The sequence below is a fragment of the Nycticebus coucang genome, chromosome 12, assembly GCF_027406575.1.
Source record: "Nycticebus coucang isolate mNycCou1 chromosome 12, mNycCou1.pri, whole genome shotgun sequence".
Lineage (NCBI taxonomy): Eukaryota > Metazoa > Chordata > Mammalia > Primates > Lorisidae > Nycticebus > Nycticebus coucang.
Genome location: NC_069791.1, coordinates 93,906,273 through 93,931,579, shown reverse-complemented (window position 1 = coordinate 93,931,579; position 25,307 = coordinate 93,906,273). Strand labels below are relative to the sequence as shown.

The following is a 25,307-nucleotide window of genomic DNA, read 5'->3' as shown; positions in this document are numbered from 1 at the left end:
CAGCAAAGCCCCAGGAAAACCCTGCTCTTCAGCCTTAATGTGGGGGAAACAAATGTTGAACTGGTCTCCTGTGGTGCCCCAACGCTCCCAGGCCCTGCCGGACATAATTTGGTTCCTTTGGGGGTGGGGTTGGGGTTTTGTTTTGTCTTTTTCTTTGGACAGCTCCCTGGCCACCTCCACATTACCACAGCTTTCCAAGAAGTGACTTCTATTGTCACTAGGCCAGAAGGCAGTGGTCACACATAAAGTAGGGCATTTTAAAACCAGGAGTTCCACCCTGTGCTTTTTGGCAGGAAGAAAGGTCTCTTTTCTTTCTCCTTAACTATTAGCAAGAGGAAGCATTCTAAGAAGGGAGAAAACTCCTCCTGATTTACAATTTGTGTTATCACTGGCACAAGCACAGTGCCGTTGGTTCATTAGACAAATAATACCAACTCACCCAGAGCAAAAGCCAAAGTCCTTTTCGATGGTCTAGATTTTGCAATTGTTGACATTTCGGGCCGGACTATTCTTTGCTGTAGGGGCTGTCCCATGTGTTACTGGATATTAGCAGCATCCCTGGACTCTACCCTCTAGGTGCCCTTCCCCAAGGCGAGTGCTACTGGCACTAGTCAAACCAAAGATGTCTCCAGACATGGTAAGGTATCCCCTGGGGGTGAACTTGCCCTGCTCGAGAACCACGGCTCTAGAAGGCTTTGTGAGATCTGGCCCCCAAGTTTCTCTCTGCCCTAATGTTCTGCCCTTCATCCTTCTCATTCCTCCTCTCCCGCCGTGGTGGTCTCTCTCCTGGTCTTCACCAGCAAGGTGAGGGGCCTTTCACCGCAGGGCCTGTGCCAGCAACTCTCTTCCCCCTGGAACCCTTCCCTCCAGTGATGTGTGCACCTTCCTCACACGCCTGCCCCGGGTCTTTGCCCAAACCTCACCTTCTCAGTTTTAAGCCTCCTAGATCGCCTTATCAGAAACTGCACCCCTCCCGGCCTCCCTCACCTTGCCCACCCACCTACTCCGTGTGTTGTTTGTTATATCTGCCATCTCTCCATCTCCCTGGGCTAGAAAAAAGTTTCACGAGGGCAAGGGTTTTGTCTGCATTTTTCGTGGAGGCCCCCCAAATCCTTGGATGATACTTTATGAAATAGTCCTGCAATGCCTCTGTTTACCTATGCCAGCCGCTGTCTGGACACTGGGAATATAATGGCGAGCACAGCAGCACTGGTTCCCGCCCTCAAGGAGCTCAAACTGTCATATTCAGATCATCTGTGCTCACAGCTGGATGATAAGTTTTGCTGCTGATGCAGAGGAAACAAGACTCCTGCAGATTCCTGGGTAGGGCAGAGGTAAGACAGGGCCGTCCCTGAGGATAGTGGGCTGTGGGACTGATTTGGGGGGAAAGGGGTGTTTCTGCCAGCCCAGGTCAACCTCCAGCGTGGCTGGACCAGGAGCCCCCTTATGCCCTGGAAACCCTTGCAGTGCGGCCACCCACGGGCCGCATTGGTATTCTGGCTACCCCACACTCTGAATAAACATTTCCCTGCCATCTCTTCTAGTGTAGCAGCTTTTGCATGAGAATGGCGGATCTGCGATAAAAATAGTGTTTAGTTACCCGTACTCTTATTTTATGCTTTTGAGCAGTAACACATCTTCTGACGCGCCAGGCCAGCCAGCCAAGCCCATCATTTCTCCCTCGTGTGGAGCAGACTTAAAATACCATCAAAGATACCCTGTCACCAAACTGTTTGTGATACCCAAAGTCAGGGCTGACTCTGGCCGCTGAGTTTTCCAGAAAACCTCCACTTTCCTCCCTGCTCTTTGTCAGAAGCCCCTCAGCAAAAGGACACAAGCAAATTGGATGCTGTCCTGAGCAGAGGACCCCCGGGAGAATGGCTGCTGATTCTTCTCACTGCTCCTGTGTACAGCAACAGGGTTGCTTTGGGCACATCTAATGCCCTAGGTTTGCCCCATTTTACAGATGAGGACAATGAGGCACAGAGTGGTTAAGCGACTAGTTCAAGATCACACAGCAACCAAGTAGCAGATGGAACCGACATCTGAACTCTTTCCTCTCCAACCCCAGAGCCAGTGCTGGGAGCATGTCCCCTCTCTGTCCTCTGTTCTTTGTAGTTAAGGGTATTTTCTCCAAGATACGTCCAGGGTTTCTTGCCTGCAACTGCTTAGTGACAACCCTTCTGGAGGGCAAACAGTGGGTGCTGCTGGTAACTCTTGAAGGGAGATTCCTTTTTCACTTAATATCTTTATGTTATAAGCCTTAAGCCTCTGGTTTGGGAGTAAATACATAGCTTTACACCTCTAAAGTGTCACATGATTTAATTGGTACAACTGTCCTCAGAGAACTACAGTGGCAACGCTAAGTGGAAGTTACATTAGGGAGATGCTCCCAGGCCAGCAGAATGGAGGCTTAAATGCCAGTTGTTGAGTATTCAACAGAGGTTGCCCATGTGTTCCATGGGGATAAACTCAGGATGCCAGATGCCCTGTCATGCTGTCCCCTCTCATTCCTGCCCAACCTCCTAGGACCCCTGGCATCAGGGAGGACAGCAGACAGGGAATCAACTTTACAACCTACCCCCCACCCCCGCAGAGTTTGGGTTAAAAAGCTGTTTTCAAGCAAACACTTTCAGGGCCAGCTGTAGTAGGACCCCTCACAGCTGCAGATGCTCCTGTGCCTGCAGAGGCCTGATGCAGTTTATGCTTGCCCTGTATGGAGCTGCCCAGCAGGTGTCAGAGTCCTGACCCTGCCTCTTGCACACAGTGACCCTGCCCCTGCAGTCTCTTACAGTGAGATTGGGTAGGAGGTGGAGAGGCATGGAGAGAAAGCATTTCTGAAGAACCGTTTGGGCCAGTTGGGATGATGTCAACCCAAATGTACTTTTCCTCACTCACTTCCATGTTAATGTCCGAGATTGCCTCTGCTTCATTTCTGATTGCTATTCTGGTGGCACTCCTGCCGAGGTGGCTTTAAACTTCTGGTGGCACTCCTGCCGATGTGGTTTTAAACTTCTCCTTCATCACCGGTCTGTTCAGGTGAAGGTTAGAAAATAAACACTTGACTATACCACGGGTGCACAGGGATGCAGACCAGCTGGCTCCTCCGAATTTCAGAGGTTGTTCTGAAGAGCCCTGCAGCAAGTCATTTCAGATTAACTCAGCACGTTCAGAAACAGAACATGAGAAACAGTGTGCAGAGATGATGGCACCAAAAATTGAGGGATGAAAGATTCTTTTTTGTAAAGTGAGCACCTCATCTGTGGCACAGATCCAAATAACTGTGTTTCCATTTTTGCATTGCCTGCTAGGAAGCTTGGAGGCTCAAATGCTTGTTTTTCTTTTTTATGGTTACTGTGTACCAGGAGTAATAACCATAAAATTAAATTACCTATCCTATTCTCTTTCCTTTATTGCTTTCCTTCACCCACCCACCCACCCCCACCACTGCGTTTTATCTTTTTAATTTTTGGCCAACGGAATTGTGTGTTTCATTTAAGCCTTTTTATAATATGGAAGAGCAGGGTTAAATGGGTATTGAGCTGGAAAATACAGTTTCCAGCTCTGTTTTTGTGTATGTCTTCTACTTAAGTAATCAAATTTTACCCCATACTTTTCTCAGAATATTCCAAGTATGAGTTAACTCAGCAACATATTTTGATCTTCAAAGCTTTAGGAAAATACAGATCAAAGGGCTCACAGGATTCTTAACCTTAGAGTAGGCTGACAAAATTAAGATGGGTTTCCTTAATTTTCAAATCCAGAGCTCCTATTTGCTCTGGGCTGGCAGCTGAGGATGTGATGTGCATTCTTGACTTTGCCACTGCTAGGCTGGTGACTGTGGGCAGGTTGTTTCCCTCGCCTGGGCCTTGGTTTCCACATCTGTGTAATGGGAAATAACTTCTTCTGCTGACCTCATCGGTCCCATATCTTACCTGCTGCTCATCAAATGAAAGCCCTTTTAAAACAAGACAATCACCAGATGTTTGAGATTTGGTGGCTGAGCCAGGGCTTGATCCATACCAGGACATTGTAACCACCTCTGTCTCATCCACCAACATGAATAGGATCATTCATCAAGTCAGTTATTTTGTCATGTTTTTGTGAAGCTGCACTCGACCCTTCATTAGCTGTGCACCATGACCGCTGGCCTTAGTGTCTTCATCTGTACAATGGAGATAATTACATTAGAAGTGATTATACTTTATCCAGCATAGAACTAGTTCCTGTCATTTGCAGACATTTACAAGTACATGCTCTGTGGCAGGTGCCTCACTGGGTGGACTGGACCATGTGGGGAGCTAAGAGTACAGTAGGTGATTCTGGACATGGTCAAGGGCCCCTGATTGTGAAGTATCTCCTTTCAGTTTGCTCCTGGCTTCAGGCTCCAGGGTAATGGTGGCCTCCAGAAACAGCTCCCTCTATGCCAGGTCCTGGGATCCCAGCCGATTATTCTTGGAAATAGAATTTAACCATAATAAAAAATGAAATGAACTTTCCACTGCCTTCTTATTTTACATTTTTAAAAGTTAAAATTGGTCCAGATAGACATCTTTATTTTTACTTAGAAAGTTGTTAAAAATTATGGAAAGTTTGACACTAGCCCTGACTTCTTTTGGATGAAATTTCTAAGATGTGGCTCTCAGCATCTAGTTGCACAAGGTCCTTCGCTAAAATCTCAAGTCTACTTTGTCCCTTCATCCCAAGCTGGGGGAAAGTAACCAAGTCCAGAGTCTACTTTAATTGCCAACCAGGAAAACTTAAGACATAGAAAGGGCAAGAAAAGGGTGGAAAAAATGAAATCTATTATAATACTTTATTTTCTGGATGAGATCTATCCATCCTCAAAACTAAAAATCGCTGGGCTTTCATTTGCTCCAACCCAAGTTTTTGTTCTCTATAAGAAGCCAAAGTTGATTCCTTTATCTTAGATGTTGTCGCAGAGACAGGGTGTGTGGGATAATGAAATAATTCTCAGAATCGCTTCTGCATCATTCTGGGGTTTTCTTTGTTTCTTTTGTTGTTGTTGTTGTTGTTTTTCCCAGGGGGATTGCAAACCATTTTTTGGAGAAAATCAAATTTTTATAGGTACAGAACTGAAACATTTATTTTTAATGTTCTGAATAGGAGTCATTTGCAATCCCAACTGTCACAGTGATGATTTTGGGTCTTGGATTTAGAATACAGTCACAACTTTAAAAAATTCCCATACGTGGGGAATCGAGAAAGCAATCAACCTAACATTGGTAAAACACATCAGTCAAACTGATTTCTGGAAATGACATAGATCTGTGAAATCAGGGCGCCAAGCCACACACACACTAGAGAAGCAAAGCTGCTAAGTTGAGAGTTATTCGTCACATGTCTCAGGGTAGAATTTAAAAAGGGGATAAGATATTATAATTGAGGAATTTTATGCAGAAATTCTAGAGGAAGTAAAGAGTGAGGTAACACGAAAGAAACAGGGAGAGAGGCTGGCACAAGTGGTGATGTGTGTAGGGAAGCAGTCTAGAGCGGAAGTACCAAACTTGTGTTCCTGGCCCAAATCCGGCCCTTCATCTGCTTTTATAAATAAAGTTTTATTAGAACAGAACATGTCCACTGTGGCTTCTTACTACTTTTGCTCTGTTACAGCAGAATTGATTAGTTGCAGCAGAGATTGTATAGCTTACAAAGCCGAAAATATTTGTTAGCTGGTCCTGTGCAGAGAAAGATTCTTTGACTCCAGGTATGGGAATTTCATCATGGATGAAAACTCTGACAAGGGTCAATGGTACAGAAACCCTGTGTAATGCTCACTGCTTGTATCCTTGGTTTACAGATCACCTCAAAACTCAGTTGCGTAGGACAGTAAGAAATTTTTATCTGTTAATTGCCCAACCGTCAGTTACATGGTTCTTCTGGTCTCTGCAGTTTTGCTGGCTTAGTTGGGCTCTCGTGTGTGGGGATCCATCGGCTGCTTGGGAGCTGGTCTAGGGTTATCTCAGCTGGGATATACGGACTATCCTTCTTGTGGTCTCTGACCCTCCAGTAAACCTCCAGCCTGGACTTGTCCAAATGGCAATAACGAGGTTTCCAGAGAGAGAAGCCAGACTTAGAACTTGGCAGGGCTACGTCTGTGGCATTTGTCAGGCCAATGCAGGTCACGTGACTGATCCGTATTCAAGGTGTGGGCAAATGGGATCCGGCTCTTGTTGGGAGGAGCTGCAAGGCCTCATTGCCAAGGGTGTGGCTACAGCGGGTCCTGCTTGGTGCCATCCCTGTAGTCAGTCTGCTCTATTCACAACAAGACAGACTCCAAGAAGAACACAAGAATCACACACAGTCCTTGATGTGTGGAAGGTTCATAAGAAATCCCAGCTGCTCTTGTTCCTGCTGTGAGTGGGGCTGCACATCTAGGGTTGCACATCAAGGGTTTTGCTGGCCATTGATTTACGTTACGGTCTGTCTGCTAGGGGCCTGCATCATTCCTGTATTGGGGAAGGGCCAGGTAATTGTTGAAGACTTGTGCTTAAGATAGTGCCTGACACATGTGAAACTCTCAGTCAGCATTAGTCTTTTTTTACTGAGCGAATGGTAAATGTAAGCTCAGGGCGTTGTTGATATCAGTATTTCCACTACCGGTCCGAGGTACAGTCCTTCATCCCTTCTTTAGATTCCCTCTGTCTGTCTGTATCTCTCTGTTGCTCCTGACTCCTCCCCCTTTGACTTCTCTCTCAGGGACAGTCAGCAGTGATTGTTGTCTCCCCTCTCCGGGAGCCCAGTGCAGTGGGCCCTTAATGCAAAGTGACATCTGCGTGGAGTCCAGGGTCCTGGAAGGGCCCCCCAGCAGCAAGCTCTTGGCGGGAGAAGCCTCCAGCAGAGTCCTCAGAATGGCTAAATTGCAGCCTGACAGTGCAGATCAGGAAAGGTCACTGTGGAGAGCGGCCGCCTGATTGGGGTGGGGAGGCAGGGCCACACGCAGTACCAGCTGCGAGGATTCAACAGTTGTCTCCTGCATCAGGAGGTGCCGTCTGTGGGCCAGAGTCTTTCTGAGACTATGATGAAGTGGCCACAGCCTCTGGGGATGCACGGGGCCTGGCCTGGAAGGATCTGCCCACCTTCTGAGCTTTTTCCCACTGAAGTGCCCTGCAGTGGGCATTTACTGAGAGGCCTTGGATTTGGATTGCATTGAATCTCCAATTGGATTAAAAAAAACAACAGCATGCTGTGTGAGTAGGTGATGGGGAAGCTACACGATTCAATACTATACCCAAGTCAGATGTGGGCTGTAATCTCAGCTCTGCCAATTTCTAGCTGGGTGCATTGTTTCCATGTACGATGGTTCAGGATATATACTGTACGAGAGAGTAAAAGCTAAAATTCAACCTACACTGTAGTTGTCAAGGCATACCACTAAGCTCAAGGTTGTAATTGACCAGAGAGAGGGGAAACTTTTTTTAATAATACTCATGAAATATGTGTAAACAATGGCCTTGGCTGGTGGTATTTGGTGGGTTTGATCTGTCTCTCTTTCCCATTTATAAAAAGGGAAAGAAAACAGTATCATAAATTTGTTTAAAAGAGATATTTGTAAAATGCTTAGAACAGTGTAACAGTTCCGATTAATGATGGATATAGCTGGTGGTTCAGGTGGCACATTGCATGGGTTCAAATCCTACTTTTCTCCTTGCTAGCTGTTAGACCTTGGGCAAATTATTTAAACCCTCTCTGCCTTACTTTAGTTGTCTTTGTTTATTTTTTTACTTTTTTATATCAAATTAATGAGGGTACAAATTTTATTTTATTTATTTTTATTGTTAAATCATAGCCGTGTACATTAGTGCAATCAAGGGGTACAATGTGCTGGTATCATATACAATCTGAAATAGTCTCATCAAACTGTTCAACGTAGCTTTCATGGCATTTTCTTAGTTATTGTATGTAGACATTTGTATTCTGCCTTTAGTAAGTTTGGCCTGTACCCATTCTAGGATGCACCGTAGATGTGGCCCCACCCATTACCCTCCCTCCACCAAAACCTCCCCCCTCCCTTCCCCTTACTTGGCCCTTTCCCCATATTCTTGTGCTATAGTTGGGTTTTAGTCTTCATGTGAAAGCTATAAATTAGCTTCATAGTAGGGCTGAGTACATTGGATACTTTTTCTTCCATTCCTGAGATACTTCGCTAAGAAGAATATGTTCCAGCTCTAAATTTTAGATTACATTGTTCTCACTTCCAGGGTAAAGTTAGTTTAGTTGTCTTTATAATGCAGACGATGATGATGGTGGTGGTGATGGGAGTATTGTAAGGATTAATGAAGCTAATATATGCTGCAAGGTTCGCATGAACATATTTGTGTGTCCAGCTCCTAAATACTATGTATTAGCTATATAAGCTAGTTTTCATGCTGTAATGACCAAAGATCCATGTGGGTGACCAATTTTTCTGGGGTAAGAATTTGCCATGAGGGGAAAACAAAAAAAAAAAAAAAAAAAAAAAGAATTTGCCATGAGGACAGCGCCTGTGGCTCAGTGGGTAGGGCGCTGGCCCCATGTACTGAGGGTGGCAGGTTCGAACCCAGCCCCAGCCAGCTAAAAGAGCAACAAAAAAAAAAAACCCAGGCACTGTGGCGGGCACCTGTTGTCCCAGCTATTTCGGAGGCTGAGGCAAGAGAATCACTTAAGTCCAAGAGTTGGAGGTTACCAAGGGTGACAAAGTGAGACTGTGTCTCAAAAAGAAAAAAAAGAATTTGCCATGAATAAGTACCCATGGGTACTCAAGGGTGGATAAGCCAACAGGCATTTCCATTATTTGACCAAAGCCACGAAGAGATTCTCTGACATGTTCATTTCTCTAACTTTCATCTTCCATCATTTTCCCTGAGGATTTAGCCGGCACCTACTCACCCACCCTTCCACCCACTGCAGCCCACCTACAATTCACTGTGTCCACCCATTCAAGTACGTGTGGGTCTTGATTTATGGGCTTCTAAGAGCCTGGTTCAAAGCCCAGTTCTGCTAGCTAGCTACATTGGACACATTTTTTTTAGCCTTTTTAAAAAAGCCTTTCCCCCTCCTCCCCCAGGACAATAACACATCTTCTATCACAGGGTTGTTATTGTGAGGGTCACAGGAGATCATTCTATCAAGTGTTCAGCAGAGGCACATGGGCCTAGCTCCAGACGTGAGCTGCTGCTGGTGGTGTTGGTGCCGTAACTCACATACTTACGAACGCTCACACACCAGGTTGGGGCTAGACCCTTGGGGGTTATAAACTCAAATAAGTTCTGGTCCTCAGAAGGGCACATCAGCAGGGGGATTATGCCCATATTAACTCTGCTGCCTCATCTCTCCCGATGGATGCCAGGGACCTCCTGAGAGGAGGGTAAGAAGCATCCAGGGTGTGTTCCCAGGGCTTCTGGAAGGCTTTAAATTACTGGATAGAGTAGACCCTGCTACTTGAGACTCATTTGAATTCTGATTTAGACTCATTTGTCACTGTGAGATCACCACCCTGAGGTCCTGGGTGATTGTATTCATCTGAGCTTGCAGGCAGAAACTATTAAATAAATCTCCATCACTTCCTGTCGTCCTTGTTCCTTTCCCCAGCCCCTCCCTGACAACACCCCAGAGCGCTTGTGGTAGGTGGGTGTGAGGAACAGCACCCGGGCGAGGGATGTGTTCTGATCTCTGCAAGAACTTGGTGAAGGCTGCATCTGCCCCTGTTCCCACTCCTAGTTTCTCTACAGGCATCTGTGAGCATCTCCCATGATCCGTAAGTCAGATCAGACATGCCCTCCTGCTGAAGAGACCTCTGGGGGCTTCCCGGGACAATTAGGATGATACATGGACTCCTCCCTTCCCTGGACAGTGAGACTCAGCCTGTCTGTGTTTCCTCTGCTTTGTGGGTGTGATCACATCACAGCCAAATTGGCCTCTTCTGGCCCAAGGACTGGTTGGTCCCAGCTCATTTCTGCCTTGGGAACTTTGATTAACTATTCCCTCTGCCTGGGACTTCTCATCCGGGATCTTCTAGAGTGGTCATGGCCCAAATACCACCTCCTCAGAGAGGTCCTCCCTGCCTGCATGTGAAATGCCATCTCCTGCCTCTCTCCTACTTTTCCTTCAAAGCTCTCGTACCCCAGGTCATCTCAGATTTGACATCTAGTTATTTCCCTGTTACCTTTCCCCTGTGGAACCTAAGTTCTACCAGGGCAGGAGCTGAATCTGTTTTGTTCACTCATCAGCACCTGGTTCAATATGTGTTGCTTAGAAGGTACTCAAATACTGGAGGGATGAATGAATAAATTAAAAATAGTAGTAATAATAAAAAATAATAGCTTCCCCTCCGTAAGTGCTTACACCTGTGTACCAGGTCTTTCACTTACGAACTCTTTACCTGCATTTCTTATCATTTGAGCCTTATAAGACGTTTGTAGAGATAGGTGCTGTTTCCTCCCATTTTACAGATGATGAAACTGAGGTTCAGAGAGGTCAGAAGTGACTTCTTCAAGGTTACCCAACTTCCAAGGGGCAGTGTTGAGATTCCCTTCAGGACTTAGCTCCTGCTCTGTGCTGAGCCAAAATGGAGAGGACATGGGGCCATTCTGTCTGTACCCCTTCTCTGGCTAAAGGGCGCACAGTGGTAGTGCTGTTAACAGAAACAGCTGGATCTTCAAATGGTTATCAATGGAAACATCCATCAAAAAATATGGTCCTACCCGGCCCCGGCCAAAAACTGCAAAAAAAGAAAAAATATATATGGTCTACAAGCACCATCATCACACCCTACCCCTGTGCGATGGTGATGATGGGGCTGCATGTCCCAAGGCACATGAAGTATCCCAAGACAGAAGACAACTTTTCTTTTAGACTTTAAGGAGATGAACCCTCGATGAAGAAGAGCTGAGTTTGCTTTGCAAATTTCAAGCTGCAAAGCTGTTTGAGCCATTTTTATACATTCTCAAATTGGATCTTTTGTTGTTCCAAAGGCAAAATGGGAAACCCCACTTCGGTCTTATTGGTGAGTAGGAAGGACGTTGACACGAATGTTCAGACTAGAGTGTCAAGTGCGAATCGACTGTCCCGGCAGAGGAGGAGAGCGCTGTGCGTGTGCAGACACAGGCCTGGATCTGCCTGTACTTGGCATCTCCCTTGCTTGACACTCTTGAGATGTGAAGAGACGGCCGGCCAGCTTCTCTTTCTGTCTTTCTGAGTGACTGCCACTGGCCTTCAGAGTCTAAGCTCCTGACAGATATTAAAGAACAATTCACTTATTACAGCTAAACAGAAAAGCATATGGAAAAAGCAAACTACATTAACATCTGTTGCCTGGGCTCCATCTGCTCTCGTTGGCTTGGCTTTGCCTCCAGACGTGCCAGCCTGTCAGTTTCCAGGGCCAGCCCCTCCTTCCTTCCAAGGGAGGACAGGATATGCCCCATTGTCATCTACTTGCACAGGACAACTGGGCACTTCTGGGCATTTTGGAAATGTGGGGAATATGCATTCAAGACATGAAGTTTGGAGGTGGTGAGCCCTGGAGCTCATACTCTGGGTCAGCTGCTCACTAGCTGTGTGACTTTGGGCAGGTGACTTATCGTTCTTGTGCCTCTGTTTCCACGTCTGTACTTTTCTCTCTCTCTCTTTTTATTTTTTGCAGTTTTTGGCTGGGGCTGGGTTTGAACTGGCCACCTCCGGCATATGGGGCTGGTGCCCTACCCCTTTGAGCCACAGGCACTACCCCAGTTTCCTTGTCTGTTAAATGCAGTTAGCAATAGCAGTAGCCTCCTCTAAGGATCCTTGTGAGGATGAAGTGATAGGACGCACACAAAGCCCTCACAGCAGCGGCCTACAGTAAAGGTGTAGTAAATATTAATTCTTGCGTTCAATAAAATATTCATACACACATAGCCCAGCTTGTGTTACAATTCCCGTTTTCCATGGCTTTATACCTTGTCCTTAAAATGGCTCATTGGACTTCATATACAACCAGGTCTTCCAGCCCCTCAGAAGCTCTCATTTCCACCCTTAAATGTGTAAGACCAATTTCTCCTTCCCTGTAACTCACCTTATAGCCACACAAGCTGGAGGCTTCTGGTGCGTTGTTTAATGGTGGACAAAGAACTGGCCCAGCTCAGGGCAACCAGGCTTGTCTGCATTTAGCCTGCAGCCTTACCCTCCCACCTGAGCTGATTTTTTGCAAGACAAACCAAATGTTATTTTAGTATCTGGTCACCTGTTGGAAATAATTTCTAAAAATGTTTTTTGTACTTCTACCCCCAGCCCGGCTTGTTCCCTAAAGCAGCCACATCTTTAGAGCAGTTAGACATCTGTCAGCCCCCAGCTGGAGAGGGGCTTGTAGTGCTCGGATTGACTGCTACTTACTGGCCAAGGCTGGGACTGTGGGGGGCTAGGGGGAGGGTCTTCAGCAAGGTCGTTCACCTCTATGTGCCTTAGTTTCCTCATTTAGAATACCGGCCCTGTTTGCCCCCTAGAGCTGCTGGGGGTGTTGAGTGAGTTAGTCCATGCAAGGTGCTTAGGACGATTCCTGGCCTACGTGAAGTGCTGCTCTTAGTACCGTCGCCATTACTGGGAGGTGAAAAGTGGAATCTCATGACAGCTCTGGCCATGAAGACAGCTGGACTGGGAGATGGTTCTGGGAGTGGGAGGGTATAGTGGCCCTGGGTCTCCTCCTCCACCCCCATCCTTTTTTTCTCACTCTGTAATCTCAAGTGTAGCCCATAGTCCTGTAGATTCCTGGAGCACCCATATGTTAAGGAACTAGAGGGACTGACCAGTCCTGTGTTTTTCCTAGTGGCACCCCAGATGATTCTGAGGGCTCCGTGGACATTAAATATCCTTGAATCATCCAGGGAGAAAATGACTGCCTTTTCACTGCTCCTACGGTCTCATGGATGAGACTATGGGGAAAGTCTCAGCATAGTGATCTGTGCCTTTAACACCTAAAACCTGCCCATCCCCCTGTGCCAGAGCAGCTTTCCCAGGCAACTCTGTCTCATCTTGCCCAGGTTGAATGGCATTGCTGCTTCTTCCTTGTGTTCAGATTTAAAGAATCAAGATGACTTTTTTTTTTTAAACAACAATTCCACCAGACAGTGTAGGCCAGCCTTAGCAGGTGTTTCCTTTCCTCTGGCAAGGGAAGCAGGGATCAACCAGGCTTTACAGAGGTACCCAGGGCTATGGGAGGGGCCAAGTCAGGAGCACTCAGGTCTCGCCACCCATGAGAATCACATGGGGAGGTTTTAAAAACCTAGATTCCCGGGTGGTGCCTGTGGCTCAAAGGAGTAGGGCGCTGGCTCCATATACCAGAGGTGGCCGGTCAAACCTGGCCTCAGCCAAAAACTGCAAAGCAAAACAAAACCCGTAGATTCCCAGACTCCAACCCAGATGAGTTAAACTGGTATCTCTAGCATGGGTACCTGGGCATCTGCATTTTAAAGGTTCTAGGTGATTCCAGTGGGCAGGCAAGATAGAGAATGAGTGAACACAATGCTGTCAATTTTCCCTGCATCTTATCTGAGGGAAGCAGAAATTGAGTAGAAACTAAAAAGAGAAGGGTGGGTCTAGAAATGGCAAATCACAAAAGATATTTACAGCATGGTGCTGTTTTGTCAAACATATAAACACAAAAGACAATCATGTTTTATATGATGCATACATTATGAGATAAAAATATAAATGCATAGATGGGAAGGACGGAAGTGGCATCTGGGTTGAGAGGTGGGAAATGCTTCAGCTGTATTTCAAAGTCTCATTTCTTGAATGACTTGAATAAAACATGGTGAAATTGGTACATGAGGGTTATATTATTTTTCTGTGCTTTTTCAGTCATGTTTTGATATATTTGATTAATACAGATTATATTAGAAATTTCTGTATTTGATAAATGCTTGTATTAGAAAAATACACAGATACATTTTTAGAAAATAATAAAACAAAATCTGACCACCTCAATTCTTCAGAAGTTTCATAACTCTTTAAATGACCCTGGGCATGGGCAGCCTATTGATTGCAGAGTGATTGGGGGAGGGGGTGGTGAGAGATGGGTAGACAGAGGGACAGAGACCTGGAGGTGGAGACCCTGACATCCCTGGGGGTCTGAGGTCCTCAATGTTGAGGAAGGTTGTGCTGAGCCCCTGCCTGACTTCTCCCAGGACTTACGGGGCCCTATTGTCCAACAATTGCTGGTTCAGCCACAGCCTGCCTTGGCTACCAGAGATAATTAATATAAGAAGGAGGAGGCCTGGCCTGGCTCTCATGATCTTTGGCCATCTGGCTGGAAGCCATCAACAGCCCAGAGCTGGATGAAGACAGACCTGTGGAGAAACTGACCCTTTGGGCCATTCTCTGCCCCGAGAGTGAGATCAGGGTGGATCTGAAATTGCAGACTTGAAGATTCTCCCTGAGAAACCCCCAGCCCTTTTTCTCAGGGCTTCACTCCTATCAAAGGGCAGCTCATTCCCAGTCTGTGACTTGAAGGAGCTGTGCTGCAGGGAGGATGTGAGCTTCAACTCCAAAGTCAGGTACTACAGTTAAAATTGCTGATCTCTGCGGTCTTCAGGAGGTGTCTTCCACTCTCTGGGCCTCTGTGTACTCATACGTTAAGAAAGGCATGAGAAGATGCCACTCTAGTAGGAACGAAGCAAGGTGCATTAGGGAAAGAGGGACTGTATTGTGAAAGCCCTGAATGCCTGGCATCGTGAAGGATTCCCGTTTTCTGTGGATAGAACAAACAAATTTCTGTTCTCTTCCTCAAGCCCAAGCAAGAGGAGAAACTTCACAGTTGGCCTTGGTTGCCCATTCCAAGTTTGGACACTTAACAGGACTCAGGATGGTCTTCCCTTGTACGTAGATGAGGCTGTGTGAAATTAAGAGCACAGACTTTAGAGTCAGACACACTTGGGGTTCATCTCAGCCTCACCCTTGACCTTGAGTGACTTTGGGTGAGTCATGTGACCTCCTCTTGGAAACTTAACTGTTTCCACGTTTACCTTTAAGTCAAATGAAGACAACTAATGTCCCCTACCTCAAAGATAAAGGTGAGGTTTAACAAGAGGATTTTGCAAAGTATTGAGTGGACAGTGTGCTCTCATGTGGAGTACAATTTGACTTGTGCCTGGCCTGATGGGATGATGTGAAGTCAACAGAGGGAGCTGCAGGTGGTGGAGTGGATGGGAAAGCTGGGTCAGCTAGCAGAAGGTTGCCTTATCCCTTATCTGGGGAGACTGTCATGCCTTTGACCCTTGGCCTGTACTTAGCAGACAGCGTGGGAGTCCCAGTCTTGCTGAGTCAAACTCTTCTTGTATGAGAAGTCCTCACACGAATGCACCCTTAAGGGAAGTATGAGTGACCTGCCTAGGACAGTAAAGAACTTCTTGGAGATGTGTCTTGTTTAAAGGGAAAGCAGCTGGCTTCAGACATCTCCGTGCAGCTGTCTGGAAAATTCACAGAAGGAGCCATCTAGTGGTCTGAGCCACTGGGTCACTCAGAACCACATTGGGTGTATTTCTGAGGTACTTTAAGGATAAAAGGGAGTACATTTGTCTGAATCCAAACAAACTTGGAGGCTGGTCATACCAAAAGAGGTGCTACTGCTCAGCCCCTTGATTGGGGAACTTCTCCTGTAGCAAACCATCTACCTAACCCTGATGGCACATGTTCCAGGGAGAAGTCTCAACTGTCTAGAACAGAACAGGACTGGCAAGAGGAAGCAGAAACAGACCTTTCATCTATTACCCTGGCAACTCTCTTGTTCATTCCACTTAATTCTCGACTCACTGACAGAAAATGGTCCTCGCTCCTAGATAATCTCTTTGAGCCTTGGTTCCTGCATCTTTTAAATGGGTAGATAAAAATACACACCAGATTCTCAGCCCTGGAATATAGTCTCCTTATAGAGTTGGTAGGTTGGTTGTCTGTCTCATTCTCCTGAAGTGTAAGTAAGCTCCATGAGACACATCATAGACGCATTCCTGGTGCCTATGACAGTGCTGGCTTGTACTCAGCACTCAGTAAACACCAGTGAATTTGTACCTGAACAGTCACTATAGAGTTTGGATGAAATCATGTTGATAACAGCTCCCTTTTATTGACTGTTGACTATTCTGAACTATGCTTTTGCACCTGATAAGTCAACATCTCTTCTCAAGTCTATGAGGTTATTACTACTTTACATGTTACGGAAGCAAGGCTCAGAGAGGTTAACTACCTTTGCTAGGGTCACACAGAAGGGAGAGCCTGATTTCAATTCCAGAAGAGGGTAACTCAAGGGTGGGCGCTTCCAGCCACTCCATCAGACAATTGCCAGCTTGTTGGGGTGGCACGTCATGGTCACGTGGTTTCTAGTGGCCTCCTTCTTGCTCAAAACAACCTTGAGAAATGGACAGTAGACACATTCCATTTAAAGAGAGTGACCAGAGTTTCCTTTTGGGTGATTGCGGTGCACTCAAAAATTGGTAGTGACAAGGTTTTGCATGTCCACCTTGAAGCCTGATAGAGAACGTCAGGTTTTGATGAACCGCATGGCCAAAGAGGATTCATCCCACCCCTCCTCCCAGGATGCAGAAAGCGTTTTCCAAAAGCCTGGGCAGGGGCACTGCTGTCACTTGGATTCCCATGGCCTTCTGATGGACATGGATGTCCTCCATGCCATGCTGGGCTCACATGTAAGCAGGAAATACCAGGGGAACGTCTTCCACGGGGAGTAGGTCTGCAACACGGCAGCATTCTTGGGGAGTTTGGCCTGTGAAAACTTGCTTGGAAGTCCCTGTCCCCGGTAGGGTGGGCCAAGGCAAATACATGTTCATAAAGGAGATTTAGGGGGTGGCAGCAGCATATTCATTTGTACCTCTGCATAGTAAAAATAATTTATTGGCAGCTGCTGGGGAAGCTCAGTTCTGAAATCACGTGGATGGCAATATTAGGAGTCTTTTCCTTTCTGTCTCCCCACCCCAAATGGCTTGGGCTTTCAGCCGATATAAATTAATTGGGTTTGTGTGTGTGTGTATATGCGTCTATATTTATTTATTTACAGGCATCTTTCCTTATTTATGTCCCTGGCTCTGTGAGCATTTCCATTTCTTCAGAGGCTCTGCGGTAATGAGCTTACAAGTGAGCCATTCATTACCCACTTGTGGTGGGGTGTGGGGGGGAGGGGGGCTCACCCATGTGAAGGATGAGTTTGAAAGCGGGATATCTTCCATCAGCGGGAGGCCCATTTGTCTCCCTAATGTTCCATCTCAGAGACCCTGGATGGGAGAATGTGGGAGGGGGAGATGGACAGGGCAAGGAGGGCTTCCCGGGAGTTGGAGGCCGAGGAGCAGAGAAGGCACCAAAGGTAATAAAACCAGCGGACAAAGAGCATATTGGAGTTTGGGGCTCTGGGGCATAGGGTTGGTGGGCAGTGGCACAGGGCTGGGGATTAATCTCAAGTAACAGAGATAGTGAATCCAAGGCAGTGAGGCAGGGGTTTACATGGGGGACCTCTACCCCAGGCCAAAGATCAGCACGCTTAGTGGCAGGTGTCTTCTGAGGTCTTCCCTGGACAGGGTGTTGCCCTCTAGGAGTCATTTTGGAAACCTGTGAGACATTCAGCCGAAGCTAGTTATTATTAATAATATTAATAGCCTCTGGGAGGTTTTTATAACCATGCTGCGTGACTTGGGGCGCGTTATTCACCTCTCTGTGCCTCCGTACTTTGAGCTATCCAATGTGGCTTCTGAGAGCACCCACCCAGTAGAATTTCTCCGGGATTTTTAAAGATGAAACTTTAAAGGTGTAAAGTACAAAGCATTTGGCACAGTCCTTGGAATAGACGTTTAATAAGTGTTTGCTATGATAGTTGTTCTTATGAAATGTGTGTTTGGCTGGTCTTCCCCTGACCACTCTTGTACATGCTGTGGCCTCACCTAGAAAGTGGTCGGTTCCTTTGTCTCATAAACATGCTTTCCTTTTTGTCAAGAGTGGAAAGCTTCTTTACCCTCTCTGGACCCCAGACCACCTTAGCCTCCACTTCCTTGATGGCACTCAATGGCTGCCACACATCCGTCTCCACCATCCCCCTGCCCTGCCCTTTTCATCCTCTATGAAGATAATTTGTGTACATGCCTATTCATGGTCTCTCGTGTCTGAACCCCGCCAATAGCGTATCTTAATTCCCTTCCTGTGCTTTGCCCCTGCTGTGCCCAGTGGGGTGTGGGCACCCAATGAAAGTTAGTAGAATGAAAGAAACAGTGATTCTCAGCCCTATCAGACTCAGCCTCTCTTAAAGTGATAAATAGATCTTGGAAAAGATTGATTTGCCTATCCTGAAAAAGAATCTATACTTACTGTAATCTTACACCCACAACTCTAAAGAGACCAATTACTCCTCTAAAAAACAGTATGAAGCGGAAGCAAGATATAAAAGTAATTTATAAACAAACAATATGTATTTATTTAAATGATGGGTGCAACACTTTAGACTTGCACATCTCAAACTTATGTGTGGACCCAACACACAGGAATGGCCTCTGATGGGCTGGTCCAGGCTGGGCCTGAGATTCTGCACATCTGACACGCTCCTGGGGGTGTTTATGCTGACGGCGGGGGGACCACACTTCGGTAGCAAGGGGGCAGAAGACACGTGGAGAGGTCAGCTGCTATGTGTTGAATCAGCAAGAATTCAGTAATTACAAATGCAGGTGGATAATACAAGTGTGTGTTGATGACTCACAGCCACAGTTTACATAGCCTTTGGTGATACAATTTTCTGAAATTCTGGTTAAACTTTGAATGATGTAAAATCTCTCCTTGAATGAAACAAACATTAGTTAGTTTTCTAGAAAATGAAGTCACATTAAAACCATTTCTAAGTATTCTTTGTGTTGTGTGTAAGTCTGAGGTAGGTTTGGATCGCCGTCCGTGCTGTTTACCCACATGACATCTGAAGACACTCAAATGTCCTGACATAGGACAAGTCTTCATTGTTTGGTGGACACTTTTCCCTGCATTGCTGGGTGCCTGGTGTCCTCCCCACCAGCTGCCAGGAGCATCCCCCAATCATTGTGACAATCAGAAACACCATCAGAGGCAGTGCCACCTCCGTCTCAGACCCTGGAATGAAGGGATTTGCTGAGGGTTCTGAGATCCCTGAGGTGGGGCTCAGAAGGGAGAGTGTTAGTTAGGTAAAGACCCAAGTCTTTGGTTTCAAGCAGGGTCACCCCTCACAGGTGTGGCAGAGTTTAAGGACACAGGCCAGGCTGGGTGGGGAGTTGTGATGCTCCACAGCGCAGACGCACCTCTAGAGACCAGCGACCCACTTCCTGGCCCCCAGATAATTGTCACATGTGGGAACACGCACCCAGCATTTTCAGGTCCCTGATGTTTCCAGAGAGGGAAGAATCTAGATTTGTAGGTGAAATCTCCAGATTTTAAACTGTGGGCTGCAGAACAAATCAGACACCTGTGTACTTAATGGAACCATTGGTTCCCAGCATGATCTTGGGTTTCAGTTAAGGGACGTGCATCAACTCAGGGGCTGTCCATTCGCCGAGTGAATGTGTCCCCTGCCTTGGGTCCAGCTGGGGACCCTGACTCTCCTCTCACTTCCTGTGATCACCTACCAGCCCCCTCTCTCTCTGCACTCTGGGACACCCTTGCTTGCTTGCCTCCAGCGCTTTGTCCAGCCACCCCCCTTCCCTCTGGCTTCTCTCTCCTCTCCTGACCACTTTGACTAGGGAGGGACTATTTCTGATGGGAGCAGGATTTGATCCACCAGAGTCTGCTAGCATGGGCCCCAGAGCCCTAGTTCTCAGCAGGGCTGGGACTAGGGAGTGAGTTTACCCCAACCCCACTCCAGAGGACATTTGATAATGGTCTGGAGACATTTTTGGTTGTAACGGGGCTTTTGCTGGCATCTAGTGGGTAGAGGTCACAGATACTGCTAGCAGCCCATAGTGCACAGGACAGTCCACCATAGGGAATAGTTACCCAGCTCAAATTGTGTCAACAGTGCCATGTTGAAGAACCTTACTTAGAGAGGGAGCCAGAAGACTTTGATATTGAGCTAAGACTGGGTCATTCATATTCATCTTCTCTCTGTCTTTCTTTTTCTCTCTCTCCCCATGTTTGGGTGTGAGATAATGGAATGTTGCAATTAGAGGTGAACCGTGTTGAAATGGTACTGAAGAAGAGGCCAAGCTCAGAGACACTTTTGTTAACAGTTAGTTATGGGACTCCCCTTAGGAACCCTTTCTACGTGTGGGGCGTTTTATTCCAAAAGAAACAGACGTGACTGCTGTCATTTCTGCTCCCTTTCCTCTGTCCTTGGCCCTGACTCTCCAGCCTTAGGTTGTCGCTGGAGTCTGACTCCTGAGCCTCAGTTCTGACCCTGCCTCTTAAACACTGAGTGGCCTTGAGTGAGCTTGGCTCAGCCTCAGTTTCCCCATTTGAAGCGTTACCTGCGGAGGGCAAGATTTGGGGTTTGTGGGGCTCCGCTCTGCCATTGTAGCACAAAAGCCCCACGTTCCATACACATGTGAACGGGCGTGGTTGTGTTCCAGAAGGATTCTACTGACAAGGATAGGGGGTGGGGTATTCTTGCCCACCTCCGACCTACATTTTGAGATTGTTTTGAGGAATGAATTAGCCACTCCAAGGAAAAGGCCGTGCGTGGTGCTTTTTGTGCATAAACAGCACATCCTAAACAAGAACTGAGGATTGCCTCTCCTTTCTCCTGTTTTCTTCTTGCCCTTCCTCCGTGTCCCCTTCTCTGCCTGTGCCATCATTTCTTCTCTATGGGTCTCTGCGCCACACAGCGTCTCCTATGCTGACACGGAAAAAGCCAGATGAGACAGTTGAGATCTTCTGCCTCCCGCCTTCAGTCATCTGGGTGCTCTGAGCACCGGGGACTGTCACTGTCGTGTCCCCCCATGGGGTTGGGAGGAGTGAGTGGTCAGGCCCAGGCTGTGAGCATGCTCCTCTGTGTCTTCCCCCAGGACCAGGCATTGCAGGCTTGAGGTCCAGGTTTCGTGGCCTTGGCAGCATCAAACATAAACAAAGCCAGATACTAGTGAATGTGCTAAGGACAGATTTAATCAGTGATGCTGATTGCAGTAGTTAAGAGAGTCCAGCATGAACTGAATTGAACTTGGATTTGTTCCGAGGTGACAGGGATTTTGAAGGGAGAAGGAAGGAGGAGAGGGGGTGAGTGGGGGCTCAGGAGAGCCTGGAAGGGGAGGGTTGATCCATGTGAAACTCGCCTGGGGTTGCTATGTGGCCTTCATGGAAGTTAGGGTTCTACCCTCCACAGAGACTGGACACAGCCCCTGTTTACAGATGTCAGCTGGAACAAACACACAGTTCTTTTGGCAGCCTTGAGTTTACTCAGGCAGGCTCTGTAACCGGACATAGGGTCAACATAGGTATGTGACCTAGAGCTGTTAGAAACTGTGCCAGTATTTCATTCAAGTCTTTATAGGCCCAGGTTGCAGCCCAATCAGGAAAGGGCTCGGAGGAGCCAGGCTAGTGTTTGTTCAGACAGAATCTTTGGCAGCAGGTCATCCTCCCTCCCTGAAGACAGTTCACGACTCAGGGGTCCTAGCTCCTGCTGTCGCTCTTTCTAAGAGATGCTTTCTTAGATTTCTGTCTATTTTGTGTCTGTTGTGTATGCAAGGAAAATAGAAATCTAAAGGCTTGGCGTATAGCAAAAAAAAAGAAAAAAAAAATACCCAGTGTGAAAGATAAACTTTTTTTTCTTTTTTTTTTATTATTAAATCATAGCTGTGTACATTAATGTGATCATGGGGCACCATACACTGGTTTTGTAGACCATTTGACACATTTTCATCACACCGGTTAACATAGCCTTCCTGGCATTTTCTTAGTATTGTGTTAAGACATTTATATTCTACATTTACTAAGTTTCATTTTATTAAGGAGTCAATATTTACTATTACCCATATGTATTATGTCAGCAGTTCTCAAACTTGGTATCAGAACACCCTTATACTCCGGACACACTTATACTCGGAAACATTATTGAGGACCTCCAAAGATCTTCGGTGTAGACAGGTTATATCTATTGGTATATTGACATGTAAGCTAAGGTACTTTTAGAATTTAGTAATTCCACTTAAAACAATACTGATCACATATCACATGTGATATAAATGAAAACCTTTGTGAAGTATAAAACCAGTGTATGGTGCCCCATGATTGTATTAATGTACACAGCTATGATTTAATAATAAATTAAAAAAAAAAAGAAAACCTTTGCAAAGAATATGGACATTTTTCCACAACAAAGACAAATTTTGTTTTTTTGTGAATCAGAGTCTCACTATGTCACCCTTGGTAGAGTGCCATGGCGTCCCAGCTCATAGCAACCTCAAACTCTTGGGCTTAAGTGATTCTCTTGCCTTAGCCTCCCAAGTAGCTGGGACTATACCCACAAAGCCCAACTATTTTTTTGTTGTAGTTGTCATTGTTGTTTAGCAAGCCCGGCCCAGGCTCAAACCCACCAGCTCCGGTGCATGTGGCCAGCGCCCTAACCACTGAGCTGTGAGCACCAAGCCAGCAAAGACAAACTTGGTGAGGTACTGTGTTACATGTTTGCAAATCTCTGTAATGTCTAGCTTAACAGAAGACAGCTGGATTCTTACATTCACTTCTGTTTTCAACCTTCTGTCACAGGGCATGTCATGGAGCTTCTGGAAAACTCCACTGCGCATTTGTGAGCGAGTGAGCACAGAAAGAAAATCAAATCTTCATACTATGATAAAAAATAGTTTGTCCTTAAAGATCCCCTAAAAACTGGGCAGCACCTGTGGCTCAGTGAGTAGGGCGCTGGCCCCATATATACAGGGTGGATTGAACCCAGCCCCGGCCAAACTGCAACAACAACAATAAAAATAGCCGAGTGTTGTGGTGGGTGCCTATAGTCCCAGCTACTCAGGAGCAAGAGAATCACCTAAGCCCAAGAGCTGGAGGTTGCTGTTGGTGTGATGCCACGGCACTCAACGAGGGCGACAAAGTGAGCCTCTTGTCTCTTAAAAAAAAAAATAGATCTCCTAAAAAGGCCTCAGGGAGCCCTCAGGAGTCCCCAGACCATGCTGGGAGAACCACCATCTTAGGTCATCGCTGTAAGCATTAATTCTATTTTAATAAATTATAGTTAATAGTTACTAATTGCTAGCATTAAGCAAAGTGCTTTAGTGTGTAACTCTTTTTTTTTTTTTGAAGACCGAGTCTTGCTTTGTCACCCCTAGTAGAGTGCTGTGGTATCACGGCTCATAGCAACCTCAAACTTTTGGGCTCAAGCGATTTTCCTGCCTCAGCCTCCCAAGTAGCTGGGACTACAGGCGCCCGCCACAGTGCCCAGCTATTTTTAGAGACAGGGTCTTGCTCTTGCTCAGGCTGGTCTCAAACCCATGAGCTCAGGCAATCCACCTGCCTTGGCCTCCTGTAGTACTAGGATTATAGGCATGAGCCACTGTGCCCAGCCTTTGTAACTCTTTTAAAACCTTCTTAGGGCAGTAACTAGTTATTGACCCATTTTACATAAGAGGAAACTGAGGCAGGCAAAGTTAGGGACAGTGGACAGGGCCACACAGTGAGCAAAGTGGCAGAGTCCATATTTGAAGCCATTGCATCTCACCTGTGCCTCCAAAAGGATTACGGCCTCCTCATCACATGATGAGGTTCCACTGAAAACAGCAGGATGCTAACACTTCTTGAGTGCCTAATATGTATCAAGGCTCCTGCTAAATGCTTTTTTGTCAAATAGAATTAAATGTGTGTGCCCTACTAGTTAATCCCTATCTCACTTTTGCAAAGTAGGTCTTCTTCGCAAAGCTGAGGTAGGGATTAACTAATTAGGGTGCACATTTAATTGTAGATGAGAAATTGAGGCTTCCAGAGGTTAAACCTCTTACCCTCTGTGTCAGGGTTAAGGGGCAGAGACTGAATTCCAGCCCAGCTACATCATCCACCCTCCTCTCCTCACTCTGTGCTGTGCTGTGCTGTGCTGTGCGTCCCATTAACATGACACTGTGTTACAAAGGGCTTATTATTTAGGGTCTATTAAAGCAAGGCATGCCCGTGTCCAGCATGGCCCATGGGTTTCCTAGTGCTGGCCAGCCCCAGCACCTTTCATGCATGCGAATGAGCCAGGCGATGGGCCTCTGTCAGGTCTATTTGCATTGGCAGCCGGGTAACTGCATGCCCTAATTGGTGCAGCCGCGCACGCTGTGCCTCCACCATTCGTCTACCCTGGCACCGAGGTCCTTTTGGAAGCAGGTGCGGGCTTTCCCCCCAGTGTCCCTCTCAATGGCCTTGGTAGCCTTGGTGATTGGAACAAAGCCTTGGACACTGAGTTCAACAGCAAACAGCTACCAAGCCGGCTGTGCATCCACAGGGTACAAAAGTGAGCTGTAAACTGATCGTGATGCTTGGGTGGGACTGGTGCCCTCATGTCTGAGCAGCACACCTGCTTGGGTTTCCCTTTGGCCCCATCCCTATTCTAGTAGTTCCAGATAGGCAGTGCAGTGCTGGTGAGCAAGGCCTCTGGACTTAGATATCCAGGGTTCAAATCCTATCTCCTCCACTTCCTATCTGTGTGGATTTACTCACTGAACTTCCCTGAACCTTAGTGGTGTTACCATGTAAAAAATGAGATAGTACAGCATCTTGTTCATAGGGTCATCATGAAGATTAAATGAGTTAGTGAGTGTCAAGGGTTTGGGACACAGCCTGAGACACAGAAATTACTAAAGGCACATTTTCTAACAGATGTATCTTTCTTTCTTTTCTTGAGACAGAGTCTCACTATGTTACTGGCATCACAGCTCACAGTAACCTCAAACTCTTGGGCTTAAGTGATTCTCTTGCCTCAGCCTCCCAAGTAGCTGGGACTACAGGAACCCACCACAACACCCAGCTATTTCTTGGTTGTAGTTGTCATTGCTGTTTGGCAGGCCTGGGCTGGGTTCGAACGTGCCAGCTCTGGTGTATGTGGCTGGCGCTCTAGCCCCTGAGCTATACGCGCTGAGCCCAGATGCATGTTTCTTAAGCACATGGCCTGTGACAAGCATTTTGCTCTATGCTTGATCAGTTCTCTGGTTCTTGGGAGGAAGGTGCCATCCTTGGCCTCCTGAGGTTGGATGAGGAAATTAAGGCAAAGAGAGAAGAAATGGTCTGTCTCTGCTTAAAGACTGGAGGAATGGATAAGGGAGGCATCAGACACCCTTCTGCCTGAGTCTAGACCTGTGAATCTGAGCACCCTGCTGGAGACAGTGATGGGAGGATGAGACTGGAAGAAGACATGA

At 46.7% G+C, this 25,307-nt stretch overlaps 1 protein-coding gene across 3 annotated transcripts in view; it reads left to right on the top strand.

Annotated features, from left to right (window-relative positions):
- The window catches only part of XYLT1 (xylosyltransferase 1), a 310,350-nt gene that overhangs the window by 136,409 nt on the left and 148,634 nt on the right, over positions 1-25,307 (top strand). Inside the window, exon 1 of one of the 3 annotated variants that reach the window (XM_053554854.1) lies at positions 591-637. The exons of 1 other annotated variant lie outside the window; for it this stretch is intronic. In XM_053554854.1, the coding sequence (XP_053410829.1) occupies positions 623-637 (15 nt within the window). In that variant the 5' untranslated portion in view covers positions 591-622. Of the gene's footprint in view, positions 1-590; positions 638-659; positions 1,335-25,307 lie in introns of those variants that run through there. One more of the 3 variants, XM_053554853.1, reaches the window with a different exon arrangement.